We start from the raw sequence: 17475 nt of genomic DNA, 5'->3' as shown, positions 1-17475 counted from the left end.
TTCTATCACTTAGAAATATGTTGCACAAATAGAAAAGCTGTTTGGTGGAAAATGCCACTGCAGCTGTCTCCACTACTTCATTTCCGTCATTTTAGTCACAGAAACATAAGGGTTTCTTCCTCTTTTTGTAAAATTAATTGCTTTAATACAAAAGGCCCCTGTCCACCCTGGGCACTAACCAAGCAATAACAACAGACTGATTCCATGAGGGGAGCACATTCCTCATGGGCCTGCCTGATGGCCTTTCCTGCTGCTGCAAGCTCCTTACAACTCCAGAGCCTTGAAACTGAGTAGTGTCCAAACTCCAAATGCAGCCAGAAACTTGATTCAGGGAAATATTTCCTTCTCACTAGAAGCTTGAGTGCATCAGCAGAACAATAAGCTCCTGGACTATCAAGAAGGCCGTCCTCCTTGCACGGACGGTATATACTTCGTAGCCCTCTTGGAATGCTCCCAATTCCTCAAGAGTCATCTCAAGACCTCCCTGCCCTTTTCTGAGATTTTATCCTTCAACTCTAGCTGATCCTCTTGCTCTTGACTGCCCACAGTCACTTCTGCCAGTCGTGTCACACATTTCTGGAAGGCAACTGTATCAGCATAGCTCTTGATTATACACTCTATGACTGTGTTCATTGTTTGTGGAATTCCTCTCACTCCAATTACAGTAAGCTCTTTAAAGACAGAGATGGTCAAGAGTTTGAAACCAGCCTGGCCAACACGGTGAAATCCCGTTTCTACTAAAAATACAAAAAGAAAAAAATTAGCTAGACGTGGTGGCGGGCACCTGTAATCCCAGCTACTCAGGAGGCTGAGGCAAGAGAATCACTTGAACCTGGGAGTCAGAGGTTGCAGTGAGCTGAGATTGCACCACTGCACTACAGCATGGGCACCAGAGCAAGACTCCATCGCAAAAAGAAAAAAGACAGAGATGGGGTCTTTCATTCCTCTTAAACCCCCTGTGGGGTGTCACAAAGTGCTGGACACAGCAGAGGTTTCTGCATCAGAAATTCATTGAACCAGACATGGGACAAGATGTTGTAGAGGTTTGTAAACAGAATTGGAAAGGAAATAGACAAGGAAGTTGAAGAAGCCAAAGCAAAACCTCCAACAGTGCAGAGAAGGAGCATCCCAACAGCTAAGCTAGGCTTTAGCCAGAGATGGGCAGCATATTTAGGACATCCAGCACCAGCTTCCTGAAGGCTAAAGAAATGCTCATGAACAGATACAAAAACAGTCAGACCCACCTCCCCAGAGTAACCCCCATTACTCCTCTAACAAATGAGTAAATACTCACACTACAGTAGGTACCTAGTCAGGCATGAGTAGGGGAGGAGAGGGCTTCCCCCACTACACACACACCAGGAATGGCAGGTGACCATCAGGTGATGGTCAGGCAATTGTTAAACTGTCTTTCTAAAATAACAATTGGTCCCAGCCAGTGCTAGGGAAGGGCAGTCTCCCAACAAACAGAAATATTGAAACTGGTGATCAGCAGCTTCCCAATAAGACCTCAGCAGTTGGGTGAGTGGGCTCAAGCATGCGCACTAAAAGTCAAAATGGCGGAATTTAACCAGTATGTGGCCTTCCTCTAGGGACACTCAACTGGTAAGGAAAAAATGCCTCAAGTGACCACGAGTACAACACTAGTAAACGCACTCTGCGTGCTCCCCTTCTAAGCACTAGCAGGCCACTGCACAGCCCACTTAAGCGCAGACAGCCCACTTAAGTGAATCACAGGAGTAGGGATGCAAGATCCCAGAAGTATGCCAACAGGTAAAACCCGAAGTCAGTCAGGTGCGGTGGCTCATGCCTGTCATCTCAGCACTTTCAGGTGGATCATTTGAGGTAAGGAGTTTGAGACAAGCCTGGTCAACATGGTGAAACTTCATCTCCACTAAAAACACAAAAATTAGCCGGGTATTGTGGCAATTGCCTGTAATCCCAGCTACTCGAGAGGCTGAGGCAGGAGAATCACTTGAACCTGGGACGTGGAGGTTGCAGTGAGCTGAGATCGCGCCACTTCTCTTCAGCCTGGGTGACAGAGCAAGACATTGTCTCAAAAAAAAAAAAAAAAAAAAAAAGCGAACAAACAAAAACCCTAAGTCAAAGTCAAACTGTGCACTTGTCTTTCAAGTTACCCACTTGGCCCTTTTCCAAGTGTACTTTCCTTCCTTTCACTCCTGTTCTAAAGCTTTTGAATAAACTTTCACTCCTGCTCTAAAACTTGCCCCAGTCTCTCCTGCCTTATGAGGAGGCAAGAATTGAGGTTGCTGTAGATCCATATGGATTCACTGCTGCTAACATACTTTGGTGCCGTGGGACTCCAGTACATTTGCTGCCACTAACACCTAGACATGCATCCACAGGACAGTGTGTCTGTATGCATGAGAGACAGAGAGAGACAGCAAGAGCAAGAGAAACAGACGGACCGAGATGGAAAGTAATAGAAATCCTAAGAAAGAAGAGAAAAGATCAGAAAAGAGGCTGAGATATTGAGAAGAAAGACAGGGTGAAGAGGGTAGCAAGAGAGAGGTATAGCTATTTATAGCCTGTCTTATGGTTGTGTAATACCTGTCTGGCTCTGGCTGCTGTTATAGTAGCATTTTATGAAGGTTATCCTTCCTTAAGGAATACCGTAAGAATTTAGCTTTCCTACATAGTTGCAATATTGAAAATAAGGCTGGTAATTGGGTCATCTTATTAGGAAGTAACTATCACGAAGCAGTTCAAAGAGCTTCCAGTTATTCCCTCATCAATCCTTACAGTACGCTTCTGGAGTAACTGGAGGGCACAGATGAAGAATATTTAGTCCACTTGGATCCTTTCTTTAGTGGGCTTTAATTCCACTTGCATGCTCTCTTTTTAGATTGGAGACTCAAGAGCAAGGTATCGCAGTGGGCACATTTGTTTTCATTAAATATTTTTTCCCCACCTTTTTCACCTCTTGCTTCATATGCTGCAACAATGTCTTAGAATTTATGTGGAAAAGCCAGGGAATGCCCACAGTCCATCCTCCCTGAGTTCAGACCAGCGCTTTCTGGTGGAGTACAGTTTCGATTATGTGGGTGCAAATGAGCCACATTTATGAATTGTTGTAAGTGAAAGAGGTCATCATAAGATACAAGTGTGAAGACAGAGAAACAGGTAGGAGCAAGGGTGAAGGCAAATTAGGGGAATAGGAAAGAGAGGGGAGAAAGCACAGGAGGCAGTCAGGGAGGAAGCGTCGGTGGATGTTCTGAGCGTTCTCATTCCGATACCCACGGCCCTTCGTAAGTGCTCTGTGCGGCACCCTTGATGTGACAAAGACATCGGTGACTCTATTACCCTAAGGACCGTAAGCTTCACTCAGAAACTCCAGCTCTGCAGACATGATGTGGGTGACAGGGCAGGGCTGAGGAAGCACATGGTAAGGTCTCTGGCACCAAAATATGGATGGCAATCCCACCTACTTTGAGATTAAACTGTTTCTGTCACTTCAGCTAGAACTATGGGCAAATAATTCCAGGCAGAACTTGGTCTGTGGGTTGTCAGGGCCCCTGTGTGACTAATGAAGCTGTCAGAACGGATGTAACAAGGAGGCTGGGCATTTCTGTTGGGAGGATCAGTGATGGTTGTCTTTGCCACCAGGAGACAAAAGACGTGAGAGCAATGCCCTCCTATTTGCTTTTGGAAGCATTTTCTTTGTGTGTGTGTAGACGTTTTTTAAAAATAGACAATCACATATGGGGAATCTATTGGGATACAACGTGAAGTTTTGATCTGTGTATACATTGTAGAAAGATTCAATTAGCTAATTCACATGTTTATTACCTTACATCGTTACCTTTCTTTTCTATGTACATGGAAAAAAGAAAGGTAACTGTGGTGAAGACATTAAAAATCTATTCTTTCAGCAATTTTGAAATATGCAATACATTATTTTAAACTGTGGTCACCAAGCTGTGCAGTAGATCACTAAAACTTATTCTTTCAGTCTGAGACTTTGTACCCATCGATCAACATCTTCTCTTTCCTCATTCCTTGCCCCCAAGCCCCAGCCTCTGGTAATCACCTTTCTACTCTGTTTCTATGAGATTGACTTTTTCAGATTCCACATATAAGTGAGATCATACAGTATTCATCTTTCTGTGCCTGGCTTATTTTAGTTAGCATAGTGCTCTCCAGTTCTACCCTCGTTGAGAATGGCAGAATTTTCCTTCTTCCAAGGGCTGTATAGTACTCCATTGTGTCTATATGCCACATTTTCTTTATCCATTGGTTAGGCTGCTTTCATGTCTTGGTTACTGTGAGTAATGCTGAAATGAACATGAGACTACATACATCTTCTCAACATCCTCATTCCAATTTTCTTTAGATATATACCCAGAAGTGGGATTGCTGAATCACATGTTAGTTCTGTTGCTAGTTTTGTGAGGACCCGCCACACGACTTTCCAGAATAGCTGCCTTAATTTACATTCCCACCAACAGTGTATAGGGTTCTCTATTCCCTGCATTCTTGCCAAGGCTTGTTATCATTCTCTTTGGTAGTAACCATTGTAACATGTATGAGGTGGCACCTAATAGTGGTTTTAATTTGCATTTCCCTGATGATTAGAGGTGTTGAGCATTTTTCCATAAGCCAATTGGCCATTTTGGTGTCTTCTTTTGAGAAATGTTGCTTAGATCCTTTGCCCACAACCTGGGGTAAGTCACTTAATCCCTGTGAACATTGGTTTCCATGTTTTTAATAAGTTTTATTTCTACCTTCCCTGCTTCCCAGTTTATTGTGAGAATAAAAAAGTGGTTTCCTATACATTATCTCCTTTAACCCATAAATCGTTGTTTCAAATAAATATTATAGTCCCTATTTTCAGTTGAGGAAACAGTAATGTGATGGGGGGTGGGGTAAAGTGATTCTGTCACAGCTATCCATGGTGGAGCTCGGGTTCCGACTGGGCACTGCCTGAGTCCAAGCCCCCTCTTTCCCCACCAAAAAGGGCTTCATTTAGCCCTTTTATCACATGAGCTGTCATCCCTGAGATGACCTGCAAACAGCAGAGGGCCAGCCACTGGGGCATATTGTTAGTCCTCAGACCACGGTGTGTTACTTCACTACAGGTGAGTTCCATTTTACTATGCAAATACACACACACACACACACACACATTTTACTACTTCTAGTTATAGAAGTAAACATAAGTTCCTTTGGGGGAAAAAAAGGAGGGGAAAATAATACAAATTCATGCAGCATCCATTTATCCTATCATTTGTTAGTGAGATTTTTTTTCCCCCTTGAGTCTCTTACTAATGTCCCTGACAAAATATCGGTCCTCCAATTTATCTTCCACACTTCTGCTATAGTAATCTAAAAAGTAGAAAAAAATCAGATCTTAATAGTCTACCTAAAATGCTACTACAGAGGCTTCTGGCTGTTTATAGAATTACATCTAAACTTCTTATCAAGTCATACAAAGACATCAGTGTGCTTCCAAAATGTTATGCTCCACTGAACTTTTCTATTTTTTTTTTTCTAGAATGTATACAATTTCCATTCCCCTGGGTCAATTTCTATTCATTTTTTGAGACCCGCCTCAAATAGCACTTTCTGGAAGATTCTTTCAACTATTCTTGCCATCAGTCGCTCCCTCCAAGGTAGCTTCTAAGCATTTTGTTCAAAAGGCTGGCATTGAATGCAGCCTTTCCTACTCAGACTGTTCCCTCTGGACGACGAATCCTCTGGAGGTAAGGGATGAACGTATCTTACTACTCTAATCCCAATATGGTGCTTTGCACATACAAAGTATTCAATAAGAGTTCAATAACCACATTCAAAAAGAAAATAAATAGGCTTTATGGTTAAAAGAAGCCAAATAAATATCTGAAAAATAAATATAAAAACATACTCTTAACAATTATTTTTGAAAAGTTACTAAACATGAATGCCAAATTAATAGTTATTTCAATGTTTGCACAAAATCTTGTCAAAAAGTAAAAATGGATATGAAGTTATCACAATGCATGGACTACAAATCTGTTCAAGTTCTGTCAGCCACCTGCCTCAGTGTTCTATGGAATAGAGGTAATATGCGTCTATAGTTCAGCATTTCCTGGAATGAGTTCTGCACTTTATTCAATGGTATTACAAAAATAAAAATGTGGTAGGGTAGTGTTTATAGTAGAACAATTTTGGGAATTGTTGGGCTAAACAAGATTCATTTTTTGACTGTGTGTCTACTCACAGCCTTTTATATATTAATGTGCCTTGGGCCTCTATGAGGAGAGACACAAAACACAGCATGATCCAAATGTATTTGACGATGGAACTTTTTTCCCCCAAGGAGCATCTCACATGACAGGTGTCCATAGAGAACACACTCTGGGAAACACTGTCCTACTTTCTTAGATGCCATTATTAGTCACTTCACAGAGACGCTTAAAAATAAACACGTTGATCATCAATGCAGAAACCCATAGGAGCAAAAATCTGAAATGACATTCTATATAAACGTTGCTTCAAAATGATGAAATAGGCTGTCTATTTTCACCAAAATGCAGCATAAAATAGTTGAAAGAGTATAGGCTAAGAAATAGTTCTCTACACGTTACAAGCTGCACAATTTGGGGCAAGACATTTCTCAATAGAGAAACTATGTTATGTATGTGAAAATCACACATCAGCATGATGATTGTACCCAGACTTTCTGAAACAAAATCCATAGGAAGACACAGTCTTAAAGGATATGGATGATGTTTTCAGATATAAGGGTACTCCTCTGCCTCCCTAAGACCCTATAGCACCTGCTCACCACCTACATCTTTAAATAACTTGAGAGTGTCAGGCATGAGGCTTAGTTCATAGTTCTCCACCTACAGCAGTCATACGCTCCCTCACCTGTTTCTCAACAACCTGGGAAGATGAGGGGTTTTCTTTTCTACTCAGCCCCTCACCCGTGCCCCTGTCCTCTATGCTTCTATCTCCTCCAGGATTCTCCTCCAGTCCCTCCTGAATCTTCAGAATTCTTCCTTGACTGATTCTTTCCTCTCTGCCTGCTACATGTTCCAGTCCCTCCAATCCTGAAACAAATACCGAAATCGAAACACCCCTCCTCTCACTCACATTACTCTCTAGCTACCATCCAAATTGTCTTTTCCTCTCCTTCAAATTTCTTTAAAGATTCATCCAAATTGACTACACCCATTTACTCACATCTCCTTGACTTTTAGACCATTAAAATTTGGAATCTCCCCAAGTTCAACCAGTGTCCCCCTAACTGTTGACTCCAGTGGGAAGTTAGTATCTCACTGCATCTCCTAGTTATATTTAATAACATTGGTCATGCTTTCCTCTTGAAACACGCAACTCTCCTGGATTGAGTGACACTGAACTCCCCTTATTTTCCTTCTCTTTATCTGCTCATTTGGTCTTTGTCTCCTCCAGGGCCTCTAGTTTCTGGACTGATGCCTTAGAAGTTGTTTTCCCCAGGGCTTAAGCCTCAGTCCACTGCTGACTTGATTTACCTTTTTCTGAGTGAGCTTGCCCACATGTGTGTGATATCCAGATTATCTCCTGTCCAACCCAAACCTCCTCCCGAAGCTTTAGACTCATATTATCTATTGGACAGGTTTATCTAAAAGTACCTCAAGTAATTCACACTCACCAGTTCAAACAGAATCACATTCATACCTCCACCATCTCCTTGGTGGAGGCTCCCTTGGTGGAGGTAGTAAGCATTATAAGTAGAAGAGGCTGCTTGGGTCCAAATTGAGGTCCCAGTACTTTCCAAGTGTGACCTGGGTAAATTACTTAATCCTTTCAACCATTATCTCATGGGAAAAATGGAGATGGCCATAGTCCAATGCCCAGAGGGCTGCTTGAACAATTAAATGGGTGGCACACAGCACCTCTGCACAGCACCAGTGCAAATAAGTTATCAATTAAGCTACTACCACCATTAGCATTTTCCACACTTGATTTTTTCCCTCTGGAATTCCAGGCATTCTTTATCTCATTTGGGAGTGCTAGCATCTGTCATCATAGTCACATAAGCCAGCCATCTGGAAGTCAACCTTGACCCTCCTCCCTTCCACCCCTCACAGACTCCCCAACACAAATCCTGTAGATTTTGCCTCCTAAATATTTCTCAAGCCCTATCACTCCTGTCCATGTCTACAACTGCAGCCATAACCGAGGTTCTCATCCTCTCTCTTCTGATCATCTCCTCTCCAATCCTGAATTACCCTGATTCCCTGAAGTGGGCCAGAGCAAGCTATCTCAAATGAGAATCATCCATGTCACTCCAACCCTGAAAACACATCAGCATCCAACAACCCCGCTGGCTTTCGATAAACGCTACTCAAGAAATAAGTGAAAGAAAGATATTAAAGTGTTGCTGATGACATTTCCATGTTTTATGGGGTTCGTGATGCAGAACATGTGCAGTTGACCCAGTCCTAGAAATGCTTGAGTGGGTGATGGACAACCTGCCTCGAGGCTGCCGGCATTAGGACTGCACTTTTATACTCACAGGATGGCACAGCTGGGGGGGTTGCCCAGCACACATGATTGCAGGTCCACCAGCACCCACTTTCAGTTCTGCCCCGTCCCTCTCCTCTGAAAAGGCTGGAAAAAGGGAATACTTTCACAGCTTCCCTTACAGCTAAGGGTAGCAAATGAGACATAAATGATTGCCAGAAGTGCCTGGGAAAGCTTTTGTTTTCTTGATAAGTGGGGTAGGTCTTGCTAATGCCATCCTTCTCCTCATCTTTCTGCTGTAACCAGAAATGTGAAGCTTGAATCTGTGAGGGCCATCATAGAATTGAGGAAAAGGTCAGGAGAATCGCCAAAGCACTGACCTGGACACCCCCAGGTTCCTGTGGTTGAACTCCAGGGAGAAAGAAACTTGCTCATGGACCCTATTGCCACTTCAGAGGGCTCCTCGGGGAGTGAAACCTCTGCTCTTTTGAGGGGGAGAGCTGGTAAGAAATACAGCTTGGGATTTCTCCCTCAACTGGGTATCAAAATAGCACGGGCCCATGTCAAAGTAACAGCAAATTAACACCACAAGCTGTTCCCAAGCTTTCACAGCCTCAGCCACAGGTTGGTAAAACCTGTGATTAGCACTCCCCTCCTTGCCTTTCATGATTTGTCATGGCTGCAGGCTCAGAGGTGAGAGAGAGAGAAGGCCCTGCAGACGCCCAGGGCATTTTTCAGCCACACCCACCTCCTCAGATTCATTAACACCTCCCACCTAACTCACAGAGATAGCTGTGCTCTGCCAGCAACTAATGAACGCAGTTATCAAAGCACAAAGAACCCCCGCAGCACAGCTCACCAGGGGCAGCACAGCTCACCAAGCCCTGGCCAGGTAAGGCAGTAGCTCTGCTGCTCACCTTCTCTACTCAGAGCCCAGCACACCACCCAAGAGCCCTATTTATTTAAATATTTAGAAAGAAGGAAGGAAGAAGGAAAGAAGGAAGGGAGGAAGGGAGGAAGGAAGGAAGGAAGGGAGGAAGGGAGGAAGGAAGGAAGGGAGGAAGGGAGGAAGGAAGGAAGGGAGGGAAGGAAATTGGTTAGAAGGCGGAATCACATAAATAAATCCCATGACCTAAGTTCTGAGAATAGCACTATAGGGAAACTACAGTGTACTAACATATCTCAGCTCATCTATACAGGCACAGGGAATGAGAAAGCAACCTCAACAAAGAACTGAATGCAAATTGGAAGCAATTAAGTGTAAAGTTATCTTTTCTGTATTTTAAATACAATAATAGCTTGCTTTATGAAACAGCTATGTTTTTACCTATTTAACAAACCTGCACTTTACCCCCGAACCTAAAAAAAAAAATTTTTTTTTAAGTATATAGTGAGTGTGATGGTTAATACTGTCAACTTGATTGGATTGAAGGATACTAAGTATTAATCCTAGGTGTTGCCAAAGGAGATTAACATTTAAGTCAGTGGGCTGGGGAAAGCAGATCCACCATTAATCTGGTGGGCACAAGCTAATCAGCTTCCAGTGAATATAAAGCAGGCAGAAAAACTTGAAAAGGAGAGACGGGCCTAGCCTCCCAGCCTACATCTTTCTCCCACGCTGGATTCTTCCTGCCCTTGAAGATTGGACTCCAAGTTCTTCAGTTTTGGGACTTGGACTGGCTCTCATTGCTCCTCAGCTTGCAGACAGCCTATTGTGGGACCTTGTGACCATATAAGTTAATACTTAAATAAACTCCCCATTATATGTATATATGCACAACACACACACACACACATATATATATCCTATTAGTTCTGTCCCTCAAGAGAACCCTGACTAATATAGTGAGTGAGAGTAAGTCAATCTCTGTTGATAAGTCTCTTGTTATAAACACTCTTAAAGATGTACTGGTAGAGATTCTTTTAAGTGCCCTTTATTTTTAACAAAGTATTTATTCTCTTTTCTGTTTTTTTTTAAAATTTATGTTAAAGTTTGGTTCACTTTTAATAGTAAATGACATCTCATATGTTTAGATATTTAGCTGATTGTAAAACGTTAGCTAAAATGGATCTTCTCTTAAAATGGTGTTGCCAGATTTTTAAAAATGCATGGAAATTATTCTTTTTCCTTTCTAAACCATCATTTTTATATTCTGAGTTTCTGGAAATTGAGGTGCACCTGCATACAGAAACCTTTGCACTTAATTTCATTTCTAGTTCACATTCTATACTTGTCTCTTCTCATTATAGCAATTACCCTTAAAATCTAATTTCCTTGGCTTTATTCAGTCCTATTGAAACAGGCACTGAATTTTAAGAGAATTATTTCCCCAGCAATGTTCTTTTTTCTTCCAGTCTTAGAACTATGGCAGCCATGAAGTTGAGGCTGTCATGTAACTTCCTGAATGACATGAGATGCAGAAAGGACTCTGATCAAGATAAATCCTCCATCGTGGGTCCCTCAAGGCCCCTCGAAGTGTGCTTAATTTCTACACTAAATAGTAGAGTGTGGAATTTTGTCACTTGCCTTTCTTGTATTTACAACAGGTTGGGCAATGAAAAATCTTCAAATGTGTGTGACCTATAATAGAAAATCTTCAAATACATGTGGCCCTATAATGGCCTACACGTATTAGAATACAGCTTAACTCTGAAGGCACACATCATGGGTTCTGAAAGGTTTAGAATACATGTTGGTTTAGAAATGTACAGATTTTATCTCAAAGACAAATTAGCTATGCTTTTCCCCCTCTTTTATTGAGGGAACAAAAGTAATAGTATTTCTTGTGTAAAAAAGAAAAGAGGACTTAAAATGTTCACTGTAGTGGATGCTGTGGTGTGCTGCCTGGACCTTTCCCATTGTTGGGAGTGTTGGTGGCTGACAATTCTCATTCATTTAGTTGCTTTCAGGGGTTGCCCTCAGCCATAGAGAACCAATTACACCAAGGCTACAACCCCAGTCAAGGTATAAAAGGTATAACAGGCCCATGACCTTGGCTCAAGGAGAGACCACTCTGAAGATCCAACCCATAGCTAGAGTTCACCTTGAGATCCACGGGGGTCCTGTCTGCACTGCAGTTCAACTCTTCCCTCTGCCCAACACTGATTCCTCCACTCCCTTGCAGATGTTGATCCTGAGAGATCTCCCCAGTAAACTTTCTGCACCCAAGTCTTCTTCTCAGAGTTTGTTTCCTAGTAACCCAATCTAAGACATTCATCTTACCAGTTTTTCTAAGACTTCAATTATCATAATTATTTTCTGAATGGCCTATGAGAGTGTCTTAAACCTCAGACAAGTCCAGTTCAGAGCTGAAGCTTCCCTCTCCTCTTCTCCCCACCCTAAATATTTGGCTTTAAAGATGGAGATAAAAATTCCCTCATAATTGCAGCAGAACTGTGGTTCGGAGCTTCAAACGCGTATTTGTTGTCATGCATGGGATGAAATATGTTGTTAGGCAGGCGATTTTGTCGTTGTGTGAACATCACAGAAACAAAGATGGTACAGCCCACTACACACCTAGGCTATATGGCAGAGCCTATTGCTGTCAGGCTACAAACTCATAGTGTGTTTTACTGTACTGAATACAGCACTGCAGGCAATTGTAACACAATGGAAAGTATTTATATATAAACATAGAAACATTTATATATAAACATAGAAAAAGTACAGTAAAAATACAGTATAAAAAGTAAAAAATGGTACACCTGCATAGGACACTTACCATGAATGGAGCCTGCAGGACCGGAAATAGCCCTAGGTGAATGGTGAGTGAACGCGAAGGCCTAGGTCATTACTGCATGCTACTGTAGACTTTATAAACACTATAAACTTAGGCTACACTACATTTTAAAAATTAAGTAAACTTACTATTATATTATGAAAGCTATGACATCACTAGGTGATAGGAAATTTTCAGGTCCATCAGAATCTCATAACATCACCTATGCATGATCTGTCATTGACTGAAATGTTGCTATGTGGCACACAACTATACGAGGTTTTTGTTTTCTTCTACAGTGTCAGAGTTTCCACTTTTTAGTTAAGTCTGTTAAATTTCCTCAAAAAATTGTCTTGTGAGATTTTTTTTTTTTACATTAATACTCATTCCATCTGAAATTTACTACCGTATACGGGATAAGATAAGGGTCAATTTTTAAACTTTCTTCCAGTTGGAGGGTCAGTTATTTCTGCATCATTTATTTAAAAACAAACAAGCAAACAAATAAAATCTCATATGGTTTTCTTACTTCATGAAACCAACAATCATATTAACTCATATACTGAAATCCATTTCTGGATTCTCTATTATGTCCTACTAAATATTTTTCATAGTGTGTTCTGATAGCTGCTTCTGATAGAAAATACTCTTGCTTATTATTTCTTTGTATGATTTCCTTGGCTATCACCAGGTAATTATTATTTCAAATGAACTTTAAGATTATTTTATACAAGTCCAAAAAACCAAAACCAAAGCCAAAGACAACTCAAAACTCCATTGGGATTCTAATTGGAAATGCATTAAATTTACATATTAATTTCGTGAGGCTTTTAAAAATTGACAATCATAATTGTATATGTTTATGGGGTTTTGGGATATGATGTTTTGATCAATATGTGATGTTTTGATCAAAATATACATTGTGGGTTGATTAATTTAAGCTAATTAACATATTCATTCCTTCACATAACATTTCTTTGTGGTAAGAATATTTAAAATCTACTCTTTTAGTAATTTGGAAATATACATTATTGTTAACTATAGTCACCATGCTGTGGAATAGGTCACTAAAACCCATCCCTTCTATCTAACTGAAATTTTGTATTCTTTGGCCAACCGCTTTGGAGACTAAAAATGTATACAGAAAGACTTCCCACTCAAGAACATGTATGACTTTTCATTGGTTTCTCATGTTTTTTATTAAGGTTTAATAGCTGGTTTATATAGGTTGCGTGTTCAGGTTTTAGTCCTACATTTTACAGTTTTGGTCATGTGAAATTTTTTTATGTCTATTTCTGGGTGCTTAGTGCTGGAGAAGATAAAAGTTATTGATTTTTATATATTTATCTTCTATCTAGGCAACTTACAAAGTTTTATTAATACAGTGCTTTTTTCCCTTGAATCTGTTGGGTTTTCTACATACACAATCATAGTATTAACAAATATATAGTTTTACTTCTTAGTTTCTAGCATTTATAGCAGATATATCTCTTGTTCATTTACTAAAATCTTTAAAGCAGTTCTTTTTAAAAAGGGAATGATGATAACAGGCATTTCTTTCTAATTTCTGATTATAATGAAATTTGTTAACTTTTTTCCACTTAGATACCAAAAGTTGTTGTTTTGATGTAAACAATCTTTATTATCATTGAGGTGTTTTTTTTTCTAAATTTTTCCCCTTAAACTCTTTTTCTAAAACTGGATGCTGAATTTTATCATGTACCTTTCTGTGACTACTGATTTGATTGCCTAATTTTTTCCTTTAATTTGTGCATAGGATTATATGGGCAGATTTCCTATGTTGTGCCACCCTTGCTTCTCTGTGCATGTATTTCCTTGATAATCTTATAAATTCCTATAAAAATTTTACCAAAATGTGTCAAATGTTAATAGCTACAACTTAATAAAAGGGTTCCATGATCAAATTCATTTAAGAAGCACCAGACCAAAGTTAAATGGTCCTTCCCCAAACCTTTGAAGCTAACGCGAATTGTTAATCTTCAAGAGGAGATTAAAGACTGGGCATGGTGTCTCACACCTGCAATCCCAGCACTTTGGGAAGCTGAGGTGGGCAGGTAACTTGAGGTCAGGAGCGCGAGACCAGCCTGGACAACATGGTGAAACTCCGCCTCTACCAAAAATACATAAAATTAGCTGGGCGTGGTGGTGTGCACCTGTGGTCCCAGCTACTCTGGAGGATGAGGCACCAGAATCGCTTGAACCTGGGAGGTGGAGGCTGCAGTGAGCTGAGATCACACCACTGTTCCAGCCTGGGCAACAGAGCAAGACTCTGTCTCAAAAAAAAAAAAAAAAGGTGATTAAAGTACAAAGTACAAAGTGTTTAGTGAAGTTTACTGGACTATCCATTTTTCATGGGCCATCCCATGGGACTAGATCAGAGCAGAACCAATTTTGGGAATGCAATCATGGATTGTATGCTAAGATTTACAAACATTTTCAGCACATGAGACCAATTAAATCATGGAGATAAAAGTTACAACCATAGGACGCCAAAACCATTTGTTTGAGGAAGAATAATTTAGTTAAGCAACACTTTATACCAGTTTTACTTTTATTTACATGAGAATTTCTCTTTGGGCTTTGAGTGGGCCCAAGTTGTTAATATTTGGCACTATACAGACCAGTCTTAGAGCACAGGGTGATTCAGGGGCTGGATGTCATTCCAGCTCCCGCCGCTGTTGACACATGACACTTGGAAATCACACAACTGTGCCTCTACCCACCTCTCTCTACAATGTAACCCATGGTATCAAGACTGGGGCTTGCACATGGCACTCACCAATGACGTATTCCACCCTGAAGAGATCTCGTCTGGGGTCATATGGACGATTGAAATCAATCTGCACGTAGAAAGACTGCCCTCTGCGGACAATCAGCTTGTTGTTTTCATACTTGTCGGTGTGGTGGTCCACCTTGTTAGTGTCCCATCTCTCCTTGAACAGGTGAACACTCGTGACATTAAGAAACTCTATGAACAAGAAAAACAATTGAAGAAAATGAGCAACTAACTTGAGTTTAAACACAAACTCAAAAACAAGATTATCTTCCCTGAAGAAGGCAGGTAGCAAGGTCTGCTGAATGAAACTCTGTAGGAGGCGGGGGTAGGGGAACACAGTCTCGAGAGTCAGCCTCTTGTGACATTGTTTTTGAAGAGCTTTTTAAAGCTTTTTCCACCTTTGATCTCGTTTCAGTCCACAAGGCACTCACTGTGGGATAGATGGATGCCCGTCTGGGAGATCCAAATACAGAGAAGCTAGGGCCATAGTTGAAGTCTTCAGGTTCTCAGTCTCACGCTAGTTTTCGTTATGTTAGAAGCTTCCCATCATGTCACTGCCTCACTCTGTGACTAACCAGGCAGAAGCAGGGAATAGCCACTTCAATTTTCTTATCTTTCCAAAGGAAGGAATCAAATCTGACAAAGCCTCAAGGGGACATTCGAAGGACAAAGTTAGCCATTAATCCAAAATTCTCCTTTTACCTCAAGAAGGGTCAAATGCCCCCTCCCTCTGTAATTCTAAAAGTAGATCTCATCCCTCAAATGCAGGAAAGAGGGATTTCACATTCTGCAGGTCTGGAGAAAGGACACTAACATTTCCGTGAGATAAGTGTGATTGTTTTCAGTTACACAGAAACTATCCTCAGCTTTCCTTAGCTACTAACGGGCCAGCTCAAAAGTCAAAACCTGGACTGTCTGATGCCAACATTCACAGGTTTTTCTTTTGATTTGTGGCAGCAGGAGTGTAAATGTCAATCATATCTTTCTTAGTTGTCTAACTTCGTATGTGTGACTTAAATTCATTTCTTCATCATAGCATGGAGACACTAATATTCATTTCATAGCCTAACATGTTCCCCATCTTACAGGAATGTGACAGGAGACGGCATGAGATGACACATATGCAGGCATTTGGCAAAGGGTCTGACACATGAAAGTTAGCTCTCCTCCTGCCCTTTTCCCCTTCCCCTCTATGAATGATGACTGAAAGTGGGGGTCATCCTAACTCCCTGTCCTCACTGTGCTTTAGAAGATCTAGTCTAGAGACTGGTTTCTGCATGTGCATTTGGTGTTGTAAAGGGTTACTGGGGAGAAGGTGGGGTGGGAGGGTAGAAGGGTCAGCAGGGGTGCCCTGGCCTCTTGCCCTTCCCCTCCCTGCCCCTGCCTGATGCATGATTTGCCCTCATGGCCATAAGCACCATGTGTGCAGAAAGCACAGCTGCTGAGCTTGTGCCCATGCCGGGGCGTCTACTGCCATAGTCGAATGGCTTCCGTTACCTCCACACATAAATCCTGTGCAGGATGCCTGGTCCCTTTGGACCCCATTGTGTTCCATAGTCAAAACCAAGAAGTTGGGTTCTTTAAGTTCCTCTTTGGTCCTAAGGTCCAGGAGTCCCTGAGACACTGCTGAGCAATTCAACGTTCAGGCAGTCCTGAGTTTGAATCTCAGGTCTCAAAATGACTGCGTTAAGGTACTTTACCTTTCAGAATCTGAATTTTCTGATTTTAAAATGAGGATACTAATACCCTGAGAAGGTCTATGACGGCTCAATGAGATAACGGTGCAATGGGTCTGGCACTATGCCTGGCGCATAGTAGGTCCTAGGCTTACTGTGGCTCACTGCCCCTAAACCGAGATAGCCATTTCACGGGGCATGGTGCTCCCCGGGTTACTCTGACAGCAGCATTACAGCAAGCAGAAAGTGTAGGATGCAGTTTTATTTTTACCTCTTTTCAGAACCCTGTTGTATACATGTTCCCCTGAAGGGCACTTTCTTTCCATTATGCTGTGAGCTAAAGATGTTTAATTCTCTAGACCACTCTATTCCGAGCTGCCTTTCTCCTAAGTTCTCTGGTCTTATTAAGGCCACAATCCCCAGTGATAAACCAGCCCAAGAATGAGCTAGAGAAGCACAAATGTCCCTGGTGAAAAGGAGCTTAGCAATCAACTCCTCTGGTCCTCTTTCTTAGCATAGGGCCTTTAAAGAATTTTTTTTAAAAAATAGCTAAAAACCAAAGTCCTTAGAAATGGGTTTCATCAGTTCTCCATTTACCAGCACCAATGGAAGGAATCTACTGAGATTACATCCTTACGGAATCTCACAGAAAGCAATAGCATCTTCTCAGCCATCTGGCAGAACTGCTATATCCTGCATGAAACATTTTCATGAGAGCCCTACTACTTGAGCTTCTAGCTTCCATTTGAACAGGGAACTCATTATTTCATAGGGCAAACAGTCCATTTTTAAACAACTCCAATTATTTGAAAACTTCTCTTAAGATAAA

At 41.3% G+C, this 17475-nt stretch overlaps 1 protein-coding gene across 2 annotated transcripts in view; it reads right to left on the bottom strand.

Annotated features, from left to right (window-relative positions):
• Positions 1 to 17475, bottom strand: part of F13A1 (coagulation factor XIII A chain) — a 184333-nt gene that overhangs the window by 153687 nt on the left and 13171 nt on the right. For both annotated transcript variants that reach the window (XM_055262955.2, XM_063632444.1), the window contains exon 3: positions 14974 to 15162. In XM_055262955.2, the coding sequence (XP_055118930.2) occupies positions 14974 to 15162 (189 nt within the window). The remainder of the gene's footprint in view (positions 1 to 14973; positions 15163 to 17475) is intronic.

Source organism: Symphalangus syndactylus, chromosome 23 (genome assembly GCF_028878055.3).
Source record: "Symphalangus syndactylus isolate Jambi chromosome 23, NHGRI_mSymSyn1-v2.1_pri, whole genome shotgun sequence".
Taxonomy (NCBI): domain Eukaryota; kingdom Metazoa; phylum Chordata; class Mammalia; order Primates; family Hylobatidae; genus Symphalangus; species Symphalangus syndactylus.
The sequence above is the reverse complement of the archived record's forward strand: the minus strand, read 5'-3'. Positions and strand labels throughout refer to the sequence as shown.